Raw genomic sequence first — 13,209 nt, 5'->3', positions numbered from 1 at the left:
CAACCTTGAAGACAGAAGTTAGAATATTGAATTTTGTGGCGAAGAGGAAGAAAACAAATAAGTACGTCCATAAATTGGACCAACTAGATTTTAATACAAATTCTCACAGCCCACTCGTACACTATAGGAATTGAAAGATTGGCAAACTATTTGATAATACTTATTTTGTAGTTCGTAATGGCTCTCGCCATAAAGGCTTTGGTTTCCAAAGCCGTTAAAATTAAATGTGTACAACCAATACGATATTACGCTCGAAGGGGACTACACCACTACCACTGTTCCAATGATTTCATAGGACCAGTAAACGCCTCCTATAATCATTATTTACAGTTACCCATACCGAAAAACAAGTTCTTAGCCACTTACGTCTGGATTGATGGGACTGGTATCAAATTGCGGTCTAAAGATCGTGTTTTGGATAAAGAACCTTGTGATTTAAAAGCGCTTCCTAATTGGTCATTTGATGGCAGCTCTACAGGTCAAGCAAAAACAGACGATTCAGATACACTACTAATTCCTGTTGCAATGTACCAAGACCCCTTCAGGAGAAGCCCACACGTCATCGTTCTATGCGAAACAGTACATGGAGACGGGACTCCTACGCTTACCAACCACCGAGCCGAATGTGCAAAAAATTTAAGTAATATTTCTGATCAAGATCCCTGGTTCGGCATTGAACAAGAATACACCATGTTTAATGAAGAGAACTGGCCATTGGGCTGGCCTGGTCCTCGAGGGTATCCTGCACTTAAAAACAAATTTTCATATTGTGGTATTGGAAAACATGTCGCAGGGAGAGAAATAGTTGAATGTCATGCAAGGGCATCCTTGTATTCTGGCATGGATTATGGAGGCAGTAATGCTGAAGTAATGATGGGCTCTTGGGAATTCCAGGTAGGGACTACACCAGGCATTAAAGCAGCTGATGATTTGTGGATAGGACGTTATTTACTAGAGAGGATCGCCGAGAGTTTTGGAGTAACTATTAGTTATCACCCTAAACCAATGGGTATGGAGCAACCGGGAATAGGATGCCATCATAATTTCAGCGTAAAGAAAATGCGTGCTGATGGAGGTATTACAGAAATAGAAAGAGTGTGTAAAGTTTTGTGTGAAAACCATGTAAAAGATATGATTCATTACGGTCTTGGAGACAGTGATGCGAACAAGAAACGATTGTCAGGAAAATTTGAAACCTCGTCCTTTGATACGTGCAAGTGGGGCGTAGCTGATAGAACGGCGTCCATTCGATTACAGAGAAGTGTAGCAATAGACAACAAGGGATTCCTTGAGGATCGTCGCCCTGCAGGAGATTGTGATCCTTATAGAATATGTGCTCGCATTGCGCAAACTTGCAAATAGTTCTGTTAAGTTTTTGTTGATAAGTAATGACAAAAGAAGTGAAAAAAAGAATCAAGAAGAGTTTGCAAATTTCATCTGCAATGGCTGCAAGTGATTATTTCTTCAGCGCAAGACAAGACAAATATAATCGATCTAATAAGATAAGTAGATTGGGATGGAAATAATTAACCAGTTCACCTACGCAAATAAAGAGTCGTTTAAAACTTCTACTGTTCTAACTAAATTGTTTGTCATTTCAAAAAAATAAATAAAAATTGAACGTCTGGTTATTTTATTGGTGATATAGAGGGTAAGCCCCGGTATGAGAGCACTTCTATTAACTTTTGGCTTAGCCTGAATTTATTGGTTTGTTATTACTTGTATTTTATGAGTGATTAGGATTACTGCTTGCTAATTTTTATAATAATTATAATTCAATAAATATACTTTGAAAGAGTATAATGTTGGCTGAAAACAATGTAAAAAAACCAGCATTCAAATAACAATTGATAGAAACTTCAAGTTCAAAAATGAAACCGGAGAAGTCAATAGCATAAATTGATAAAACTGGAAAGTCAAAATTTATAAGTGTAAATCAACTCATAAAAATGAATAGTATAATAAAATTATTATTTAATTACAAATCCCGAGATGTTGTGCTATTATGTAGAAGGAACTTAATGGCCCATAACATAAACCACATTATGAGCAAAAAAGTTATGGACAGGTACATGAGACTTCCTTGGCCATGTAACAAGATCCTTGCTACATATTGCTGGATTGACGGATCAGGTATAAATTTGAGATGTAAGGATAGAATCCTTACCTGCATGCCATACTCTGCAGACGCAGCCCCCGAATGGGCCTTCGACGGCAGCTCCACTGGACAGGCGAGCACCGAGAACTCTGATACCAAGCTTTTGCCAGCAGCAGTCTGTAGAGATCCGTTCAGAATGGAGCCCCATGTATTAGTCTTGAGTGAAGTATATTTGGGTGACAACAAGCCTTCTCCAACCAACCATAGAAATTTCTGCAACTCTTTATGTGAAGCTCACAAAGAGCAAGATCCTTGGTTTGGACTGGAGCAAGAATACGCAATGTTGGACGTCGATGGTTGGGGCTTGGGTTGGCCTAAAGGTGGTGGATTCCCAGCTGTCAAGTACGAGTATTCATACTGCGGTGTTGGAGCGAAATATGTTTGCGGAAGAGATGTGAGTGAAGCGCATACGCGTGCATGCTTGTATGCCGGTCTAGACTTTGAAGGCACTAATGCCGAAGTCATGTACTGCAGTTGGGAATTTCAAATAGGCACTACACAGGGCATAAAAGCACCTGACCACATATGGTTAGCTCGATATATAATGGCTCGCGTAGCAGAAGAATACGGTGTTCAAATCACTTACCATCCAAAACCAATGGGAATGAAGCATCCAGGATCTGGAATGCATCACAATTTCAGTACCAAGAAAATGCGCACTGCACCCGGGGGTTACAAATTTATTGAAGAATGCATTAAAAAACTAGAGAAGAATCATAAGAAACATATGGCACACTACCAAATGAGTGAAGCAGCAAACAGAATGAGGTTGTCGGGTCAGTTTGAAACTGCTCCATTTGACGAATTCCGCTGGGGTATCGCTGATCGAAAATCATCCATCAGACTTCAAAGGCGAATCAAAGAAAAAGACGCAGGTTTCATGGAAGACAGGAGACCCTCAGCTGATTGTGATCCATACATGGTTTGTGGCTTACTTTTGGATACATGCTTGGGGTCAGGTGGCGGTGGCGGTGCGTGCCCTCCCAATCCCTGCAAAAAGTAGGGTGTAAGTTAAAGTTAATGCTTTCTGCAACCGTGTTTCGAGTTTGTTACCAGTGTACAGTTTGCCTTTTTTATATTTTGGCGTATATTTTGGCAAATGAATTTGTCAGTAGAAAAAGGCGCGAAATTTAAACGTAAGGTCAATCGTTTTTTGAATTTGTTTTCCTATTCCTACTCAAAAAGCTATTGTCAAATTGGTTTGCCAGACTATATGTAATCAGTTTTTGATTTTTACGTTTGTTCACTATCAATAAACTTTAAAAATCAGAACAAGTGTAATTATTTTCTTATTTTTCATGTGAGAAGTAGTTGTTTTTCGAACTTTTCTGTCTAAAAAGACCTAGTGTGAAGAAGTTGAGGGATGTAAATCAGTCGAAACTCGAAATGTTGGTAGAAATGGGAGTTCCGCAAGGTTCTATATAAGGGCTATATATATTTTGGACTTAATGACTTACCATATGTGCTCGACGGTTTAACGGATACAGTTCTTTTTGCTGATGGCACATCTCTCTTGTTTAAAGTGACCAGAAACAGTAACACTGCTGAGATCATAAACCCGATCTTGCAGATAATATTGACTTGGTTTAGCACAAACTATTTGCTTCGGGACCCGAAAAAGACCAAATGTGTTCGTTTCTCCACTTGCCATCAGCAAATGGGTCACAAACCCAACTTGATCCTTTTTTCTGATAGCACAATTTTTTTTAGGTTTAACTACCGATTCAAAACTTCAATGGAGATCGCACACAAAGATCGCACCTAATTAGCTTACGTAATAAATTAAGTTCTGTAGGGCTAAGATGGTCGGCTCTTTACCATTTGTCACCATGCCTGTCACGCTCTAACAAATATGTAAGTGCGAAAGTGACACATGATAAAAATGCGACCATGATACCACTGCTGCAGCGATATCATGGTCGCATTTTTATCACCTGTCATGCCATGCGTCACTTTCGCACTTACATACTTGTTAGAACGTGACAGACATAGTGACAAGTGATAAAGAGCCGACCATATTAGCCCTACTGCTCTCTAATATGCCGTTAGGAAAAATAAGACAAATAACAGATGTAGATAAGATACAGCAAGATTGGTTCATTATAGATATTTTGATTATTGTCGTACGGAATCCTAGTGTGGGGAAGAGCTGCAGATCTGGAGAGCAAATCTGTTCTTCAAAAAAGTACATTTAACTAACAAGGAAAAAGAAAAGCAAGGGGAAAGAACGCTTCGAGAAAAGGTAGTTAGTGCCCTTGCGCTTCGCTTTGCTCGTCTTGGCGTGGGCACTACCGTGCCCCCAGATGTACATTGACGGACGTATCTACAATATGGGAATTAAAATAAAATAAATAATAAAAGTTTAGTCAACATTTTTTACACACATGCAAACATCTATCATTGGTGCAACCTATATGTAGAGACCGTGCGTGTTGGAGGGTCTGCCATTGGTCTACCATCTCGTTATAGCTAAACTCGTCGAAATAACCAATTTTAAACATAAGTGGTACGGTATTAGGATTGTAACCGAATGAAGAGCCGAATGCGAATGTAAACAGGGCTATAACCGCGAAAATCGAAGTTCGTCAATTGCGGGCATTTTTCTCTGTCACTCCAATTACGACTTGTAATTTACGAATTTCAGTTTTCGCGGTAGGCCCCCTGTAAGCCCCCTTGACTCGTTCCCAAAAAACCGTTCCGCTCGCGCCCGGAGCAAAGAACATATAATCACTACGTTTTAGCCCGGAGAGTGGCGAGCCGAGCCACGAGCCCACCGTTTATATCAGTGAGTGAGTATTGTATTCTTTGGTTTATATACGCGTTTCGTGTTTCGTGCCTCGGCTAGCGGCTCGGCTCGCCACCGCACGCTAAGCGCCATTAACGTGCATTGAAGAAGCGCTCGTGCATATGAGTCCTAATACATTTTTTTTTATTAATATAGAATGACTTTTGGGCGTTATTAATTGTGTCTAGAATGATCGCATGTGTGTTGCGAGACTGATAGATATATTTGTCTCTTTCTTGCGGAGGGCCATAGACTCGCACACGGTTTCAGTACTTTTTTAATCCGCCATTTTCATTCATTCTCTATTCTTTCCCTTTCGTCATATGGCGTGCTGGTGCGTTTGTCCGCCATATTAAATGAAATCAATAAAATAAGACAAAATGTCGCCTTACTAGAGTGCGTAAAAATATCCAACAACATCCAGTTATTGTGTGATTAAATCATCAAGAGGATCACAATGGAGAATTCCTACGGTGTGGGGGTCGTTAACAGATACGCTCTTTTTTTGGACGACGAGTCCGATCCTCTTGATGCGTTAAAAGCGCGAGAGCAGGCCAAGGAGCTCAAAAAGAAGACCAAAGAAGCCGAAAAAGAAAATAAGGGCAAGCCCGAATCCAAGCCTAAGGGTGGTAGTGTTGCCGTGAGGAAAGGTATCAAAGAAACTCAAAATGTGAAGTCCCAAGACAATAAAAGCGGCGAACAACAAAAGAGTAAGGGACCCCCTCGTGCTAACGACCGCAATGCGGAACGTCCACCTCCGCGACGCCGCGAGGACCGGCCGCAGAACGGAGCCGTCGACAACAAGGATGGCGCGCCGAGGCCACCGCGTAGAGAATTCGGCGACCGGGAGCGCAGGCCTAATTTCGAAAGGCGCAACTTCAACGACAACGGCGAGGGTGCCGAACGTCGCGGACCTAGGCCTCCACGTGAGCCCCGCGATCGTGACGGTCCGCGCGGGCCGCGGCCGCCCTACGACAACCGGGGCAAGCGCGAGTTCGACAGGAGGTCCGGTTCCGATAAGACCGGCGTGAAGCCCGTCGACAAGCGCGAGGGCGGCGGGCCTCACAACTGGGGCACCATCAAGGACGATATGGACGAGCTGAACAAAACCGGATCCGAGGGCGAGGTCGGCGAGGAGAAGCCCGTAGCGGAGCCCGGAGCGGGCGCCGGCGGAGACGCACAGGCCGGTGCGGAGCCCGAGCGCGCGGCACCCGAGGAGGAAGTGCGCGAGCTCACGCTCGACGAGTACAAGGCGCTGCGCAACGCGGCCCGCGCGCCTCCGCAGTACAACCTGCGCAAGGCCGGCGAGGGCGAGGACCTGTCGCAGTGGAAGAACCTTGTGATGCTGGAGAAAAAGAAGGAGGGCGGCGACGACGATGAGAGCGACGACGAGTACGATATCGCCGACTACCCGCAGCGCGTGGGCCGCCAGAAGCGCGTGCTGGGCATCGAGTTCACGTTCAACGACCAGGCGCGGCGCGGCGCGGCGGGCGGGCGCGGGCGCGGGCGGGGCCGCGGGCGCGGGCGCGGCGCGCCGGGCGCAGGGCCGGGCTCGGGAGCGGGCGCGGGCCCGGCCCCGGCGCCGCGCGAGGACGCCGCGCCCGAGGAGCGCCCGCCGCCGCGCTCGCACCCGGCGCCTCCCAAGGTCGATGACAGCAAGGATTTCCCCTCCCTCGGCTAGACTCAGTGAGCCTTTAACTCTTCCCCCTTTCGAAAGAGTATGATAGAAATACAAATTAAATACTGTATGTACCGTTATTTTTGAAGTAAATATACAAAATATTTACACGAGTGTGTATTATATTACATAGTTTAGTCGGTTTAGGCGTTGATCGTCTTGAATCTGAGTCGACATTGGCAGGCTTGTTTCTACTCCAACTGTATTTGGTTTTGACTTAATGCTCATGTTGTTTGACATGTTTGAGTGGGGGAGGACGCAATTTTATTTTGAAGATGCTGCGGTAATGCTGGATACTGGTCTATTGTAACAGTAGCTTTTATCATATTGTAATCACATCAGCTTGAGTTAACTTTAACAAGTTATTATGAATTAAGGTTTTAACTTGACTGTGACAAATTGAATTAACTCCGTCACAACTTAGTGTAGAATGTGAAGAAAATAACCCTTGTTGCATTTTATATCATGAGTTTGTGTTGACAAATGCAGACTGGGAACTGTAAATAGTTATATATGTTTAAAAGATAAGGTCTTAAAAATAACAAGGTTGATTTTTGTTGTTACACAAACTTCTTGAAAAATAAACATTTTGTATGTGTGAATATTCTTTATTCATTACTAATGTAACTAACTTTTTCTGAAGTAACCATCCAATAACACACCTAGTTATCCTCCCCCGAACAAACGAAGCAATAACTTTCATGCATACTTTTGTATGTATTGGTTAATTACCTGGTAGATTCTCATCAAACTGATCAAATTTGTTAAATTCTATATTATAGCCGGTCAAACAACTTTGTCAGTAGAAAAGGCGCAAAATTCAAATCTTTCAATGGGATGATAATCCAAAAAAAAATTAATTAGCCGCTTTTTTCTACTGACGGAAATGGCTCGACTACAAATATTTCTTGTGGATCATATTCCACTAGGCATGCAAAACATCCTTGCCATTATTTTTTCACTGATGTGACGAGTATTGTTCCATACGTGTGGTCGCGCGAGGCCGCGCTGTGGCTGACCACATGTTGGTAGGAGTAGGACATATGATAAAATGAAACTAGTTTATGTAAGTAATATTGTATATTGACACATTTTGTCACTTTCACACGAAAACAAATGACTTAAAATTTACACAATAAAACAGTACACAAAGGTAGTTAAATATTCAACATAATAGAGCTATCACTTAAAAATAAACATGAACTCACATCAATTTAATGAGTACATAAGCAATAAATAAGGTATTTACATTTGTTCACATCTTTAGGTGTTTTCTTACTAAGAACAGTTGCTTTTTATGATGCTGTATAATTTTGAGCATGATACATGTGTTACTTACAAAGAGCTCGTTTCATTTTTAAATAAAAATTAAACAGTCAAAGTTTTCCTCTTCTTCATGCCCAGCTTAACTTTGCAATTTATGATATAACATAACAAGCATACTTTATTATGGGGCCGGTCATAACAAGAGGATATTTTGGCGCTTCTACTACTCACAACTAAGCATTATGTGGGTATTAAATAGCTGACTAGCGCAGTGTAATGGAATATTTATGACATATTTTAAAAATAAACTGATATTACAGATATATTTTTTTTTCAGTATTCTATTTTCACACTAGTTTATTTTTACTGTTACTTTTATTTAGTAGGTAATAAGGTGACTGCTGCCATGAGCGGAGCTGTCAAAAACAAAATCGGGAAAGTTACAGCATATACAATTATAAATTAGTGACGAAAGCGTAATATCTAAACACGGGACCGAACCCGTTTCACAGCCACAGTACACTTCACTTATCTTACGATACAAGCGTTAATAAAGTACAAACCTCGACATATAGGATAGGGTATCTAGGCACTACTCCGCTGTCAATTGACTACTATTTACATTCGGTTTCATTTACGACACTAACTTAGAGCGATACTACTGCATGGAAATGTACGAGTTAATATAGGTTCGTATAAGTACCCAATGAAAACGTTGCACATTTTAGAACCTGGGCATCGTCTCATAGGACATCTCAAATTTGACACCGGCCGCCCGTATCGCTCTATAGCATTAGCGGGGCGTTTCGGAAGTCCATCTCGCACTCGCACAGCGTTCACTCGATACCGAAGGTGTTGGTCTCCTCGACGGCCAGCAGCAGCTTCTCGTGCAGCAGCTGCGGCGTGGGGTAGGGCGGCAGGTCGAGGCGGTTGAAGCAGGTGTGCGCGCGCGGCAGCGAGTCCACGCGGCCCCAGCGCTCGATGCAGAAGCGGCGCGGGCCCGTGGAGCCGCGCAGCGCCGAGAAGCCCTCGTACGGGATGGACGACGTGCCCGTCACGAACTGCACCAGGCGCAGCCGCTGCTCGTTCGTGAACCTGCTCGACAAACCACTCATTTAAAATAGGCTATTTCTGATTTGAGACAAATACATATTATGTTAGTCGGTCATTTAAACATGCCACTATTATTGACGGCGAAGCTGTACCTACGCTCGTTTTAAAAAAAAAGGGCAAGAATCTTAGGTACTGTTACTACCCAGATTTAATTAGTAAAGGTTGAAATCCAGAACAATTACCTACATCTAGAATCATTTTTCTTAATAATAATCATAGTTCTGTCGTTTTCAACCAAAATAGTAATTATTGTCGGTTGTCAATAAGGCGTTATTTCCATATAGGCAGCTTCCATTTGATTGAAAACGCCACAATTATTTACATACCTAAATGGCAATAATGATGATAATTATTAATCATAACCAGGGTTTTTAGAAGCATTTTAGATTTCCTTGAGCGCCGGCAACTACCATTAGGTAGTTATTGAAGATTACATTTAAATTGCAAATAATCTTTGGCCATTTCTCGACTCGTTTATCAAGTTTCCACATGTAGGTCGCCCGGCGACTAAATTTTATCGATACGGAATTGCGACCGCGATAAAAAATTACATAAGTTCATTTGTACAGGGAATGATTGAATTAGATAATGTGCCTATATATAGGAAGCTACACGCACTTTGTTCAAGGTCGCCGCTCTAGATCCGCGTTGCAGTTGATCGATAATATAGTGTAAGCGTTAAATTTAAGCGAAGATATATGAAAATTAGCAAGTTCGTGATTTCAATGGGTGCTTCTTAATTTTGACTACCGATAGATATCGCTATCATATTCTTGTTAATTTTTTAGAGGAACAGTTACTAATTTTTTTGGTTCTTTAAAATGGTTTGAATGTCTACATTTGTGAACCAATCAAATCAAGAAAGTGAAGAATGTACATGCCAACACCTGAGCACCTACGAATACCTACACAAAAAATACCTGTGATCTATCGTGATGCTATCTGTGACCGTTAAAGCGTTCGCCGATAAGGGACATCGATTGTGGTATGTACAACGGGCACTAGAGGTCGTCGAGTGGAGGCGTACCTGTCGATGGCCTGCCAGAACCACACGATGACGGGGTGCGCGTCGTGGTAGCCGCCGCGGTACTCGGTGTGCGCGCGCCAGTCCGCCACGTCCAGCTCGGGCGCGCCCGCGATCACCAGCTCCAGCTCGCGCGCGTCGAACGCGCCCACCAGCCGCGGGTCCACCACCTGCCCACAACCATCACTTTTAGTTGATCTCAAAAAAGGTCCCTCATTCATCAAAATATGGTCCCCGACTTGTTGAAGATAGTTCAATGGATTGGGAAAATTATTTTTTGTTCGGAAGAGTATTCTATATTTTTAGTTGGCGTCCGATTGTCATTAGCTCGTGGCGTTAGGATCTGATGATGGAGTCTCGGTAAAATCCCTCTGATAAAAGAGTACCTAGGTATCGAACTCGCCCAGCGGGCTTTACACAATCGTGAAACTTTAGCTTATAGAACATTTTGTAGAGAAAAGTTAAACATATTAAGTTTGACTGGAGTGAGTCCTGCTTCGAGGGCTCGTCGGGTTCAGAAACGAAATTTATGAAATGAAACCTCACAAACCACTCAATTCGGCTACAGCCCGTTGCACCTGAAAACGCATCACTCGCTCCAAGTATTCCTTCTTGTTCCGTTCCGTGACTGGCACATCGCGGCCACCTGGTTGCAACAATATTATTGCCTCACCTCATGGAAGCCTCGCACGAGCCACTCGGTCTGCTCGGCCACGCCGCGCTCGACCCTCCAGCGCACCACCCGCTCGAGGTATTCCTTCTTGTTCCTCTCCGTGACGGGCACATCGCGGCCGCCTGGTTTCAGCTCGCGCTCCAGCACGCGGCCGTCCGCGAGACGTTCTGACACCGCGAATGTTAGCTCTAGTGATGACACGCAGCGGGCGGACTGCAAAAAAGATACCCAAATATTACTTCGCTAATTGAAGACAAAAACACTCCTTTTATATCTGAGTTTTAACTTTAACATCTTCAAATATCCGCTTTGCTCTTTAGGCCCGAATGAAATTGGATTTAACTACTAAACCACTTAACCGAACTATAGTAAAAATACCTATAGGTACATAATAAAAGAAGATGAAACGCTACCTACTTTCCTTAAAAACCGAATTGTTTAATTTTATTTTTAAAGAAGCGTTAACTGCTATAATAAAATTCTGGACAGTAGTGGCATTCCAAAGGCGTGGAAAAACAGCTACCTAGTCACATTCTACAAAAATAAGGGGGATATTAGGCTATGTGGAAATCACGGCGCAATTAAATTAATATTGCACACCCTTAAATTTTGGGAAAACGAGTAATAAACAAGAGACTGCTTGAACTCACAGAGGTCGCATTACTTATAATATCATATGTAGCCAGTAGGTATGTAGCTATTTTTGACGAATAAAGCAACAGCCGGCGAACTTATCTTGAAGCACCGAGTCGATGCCCTAATATCTCTAAAAGGCGAGTCGTTCATTATACCTAAAGAGCCATATTAACCCAGGCATTTCACGCCAACGACGATTAATTTCTTAGAATTTTGACTTCAGCGGGTAACGTGATATATGTCAACTATGTAGGTAAGCATAGGAAAAGTAGAGTGAAATTATTGGCAAAGTGCCAAAAGCCTAAAAAAACAATCATATTATTAGGGACACTGACATTCGATCTTTGAAATATTGGCCAAAAATAGTACAGCATTGGTGTTTTAAATGGGCTTCATTTGTACATGTTACATTTTAAAACAATACGGAATACTTAATCGTAAATAGACTAGTGAAGAACAATCTAATGACAATGTAATTACTGGTCAAAGATATTGTGTTCATGAAATGATTTGAATGAGCGTACTGGACGTAACATTTCATAATGTATTGCATGTAACATTCATAAATGATAATGATATACGCGCCTTGGCATGTACATATTTATCACTATACTTCGAGAAAGGTTAATCAACTTAGGTAGGAATCTACGATAATAAAGATTAAAAAATGCACATGTATGCGTACGCTAAAATGAGTCAACAGTATCGAATGCCGTAGTAAAGTCAGTGGAATTGTTCAACCGACGGAATTATAAATTTGTGACCGGCGTGGCGTGGTATGATGATAACATGAATAAAATTATCACCACGTGCTTTTCCACACATGGCCATCGGATGGTAGCGCCATCTATCTGCTAGAGTGACTACTAACTTTGACGTTTTAGTAAACTTTACTACCGGCGATATAAACACAGATGGCGCTAGTAGTATCAATAGCAACTCGCGATTGGGTCATAGGATTTTAGTTATAGTCAATCATAATCCACTCCACAACCATAGATTAAAAACTTTTTTTTTTATTTACCTGTAACCACCGCAGCGAGGCGGCGAACTGCGCGTCCAGCGCGTCGACGTCTTCGAGCGCGGGCGAGAGCCGCAACAGGGCGCGGTACAGGGCGCGAGTGAACCAGGCTTCTAGCAGGTAGCCGTGCACCAGCGCCAGGCCTAGCACGCGGCCGGAGAATCGGAACCTGAAATTATAAAGTTTGTTACGAGGCAATACTGAAGACAGTGTAAGGTCCTGGACGGCTACCGCAAAAATCTAAACTCGAACATATTCTTATATTGCTCTTGTAATATTATAGTGACATGGACGCATATAATGAATAGTTTTCGAATTCGATGTTCAGAATCATGTCCCTGTTATGTTACAGAGCCGAAAAATATGTTAGAAGAAGAATCTGATTACTTAGTGGATAGACAACAATTTCAGAACCAAAATCGAAACATTACTGACATTATACTCGAACTAGGTAAATAGTATTTTTATTTATTATTAAGTATGGTTAATTGAAACTAACGATTATTTAACGCATTTTGATAAAACAGGGAGCTGCCAAGTGTTTGATAGAAATTATAGCGTGCACGTGCGATATGTACGACGTTTGCACTATTTTTTATCCAACATTATTGGTTAACATTATTACGACATCAATATTGGCAACATTTAGAAACTTTGCTGCAATAAGTATTTTTTTCAATTCAACAGCATAGACCATTATGTATATTTTATATACCAGTAAAATAAGATAGGTATCTATTGTATTCCTAATGGATATACCTATTAACTACAGGATCCCAAATAATTTTGTAACGGATATATACTTCCAAAAGTGTACAATAAAACCTATAATTTCCTCAAAAATCTACCGTAAAT

The 13,209-nt window shown here is 42.1% G+C and overlaps 4 protein-coding genes across 16 annotated transcripts in view; 3 read left to right on the top strand and 1 right to left on the bottom strand.

The window, feature by feature from the left end:
* Positions 1-108: 108 nt before the first annotated feature.
* LOC133521614 (glutamine synthetase 1, mitochondrial-like) lies at positions 109-1,621 on the top strand. Its single transcript, XM_061856681.1, has one exon. The coding sequence runs from the start codon at positions 178-180 to the stop codon at positions 1,360-1,362; it is 1,185 nt and encodes a 394-aa protein (XP_061712665.1). The 5' UTR covers positions 109-177; the 3' UTR covers positions 1,363-1,621.
* A 121-nt stretch (positions 1,622-1,742) lies between these two features.
* Positions 1,743-3,434, top strand: LOC133521613 (glutamine synthetase 1, mitochondrial-like). Its single transcript, XM_061856680.1, has one exon. It carries the CDS (start codon positions 1,950-1,952, stop codon positions 3,159-3,161), a length of 1,212 nt encoding a protein of 403 aa, XP_061712664.1. The 5' UTR covers positions 1,743-1,949; the 3' UTR covers positions 3,162-3,434.
* A 1,792-nt stretch (positions 3,435-5,226) lies between these two features.
* On the top strand, positions 5,227-6,731 carry LOC133521612 (SERPINE1 mRNA-binding protein 1-like). The gene has a single exon (XM_061856679.1). It carries the CDS (start codon positions 5,401-5,403, stop codon positions 6,622-6,624), a length of 1,224 nt encoding a protein of 407 aa, XP_061712663.1. The 5' UTR covers positions 5,227-5,400; the 3' UTR covers positions 6,625-6,731.
* Positions 6,732-7,682: 951 nt separating this feature from the next.
* LOC133521606 (E3 ubiquitin-protein ligase HECW2) overlaps positions 7,683-13,209 on the bottom strand; it is a 143,372-nt gene continuing 137,845 nt past the window's right edge. For all 13 annotated transcript variants that reach the window (XM_061856658.1, XM_061856667.1, XM_061856668.1 and 10 more), the window contains 4 exons: positions 12,358-12,523; positions 10,698-10,910; positions 10,028-10,194; positions 7,683-8,982 (listed from right to left, as the gene is read on the bottom strand). In XM_061856658.1, coding sequence (XP_061712642.1) covers positions 8,724-8,982; positions 10,028-10,194; positions 10,698-10,910; positions 12,358-12,523 — 805 coding nt within the window. In that variant the 3' untranslated portion in view covers positions 7,683-8,723. The remainder of the gene's footprint in view (positions 8,983-10,027; positions 10,195-10,697; positions 10,911-12,357; positions 12,524-13,209) is intronic.

The sequence above is a fragment of the Cydia pomonella genome, chromosome 9 (assembly GCF_033807575.1).
Source record: "Cydia pomonella isolate Wapato2018A chromosome 9, ilCydPomo1, whole genome shotgun sequence".
In the NCBI taxonomy this organism is placed as follows: domain Eukaryota; kingdom Metazoa; phylum Arthropoda; class Insecta; order Lepidoptera; family Tortricidae; genus Cydia; species Cydia pomonella.
This window is presented reverse-complemented; position numbering and strand designations above follow the sequence as displayed.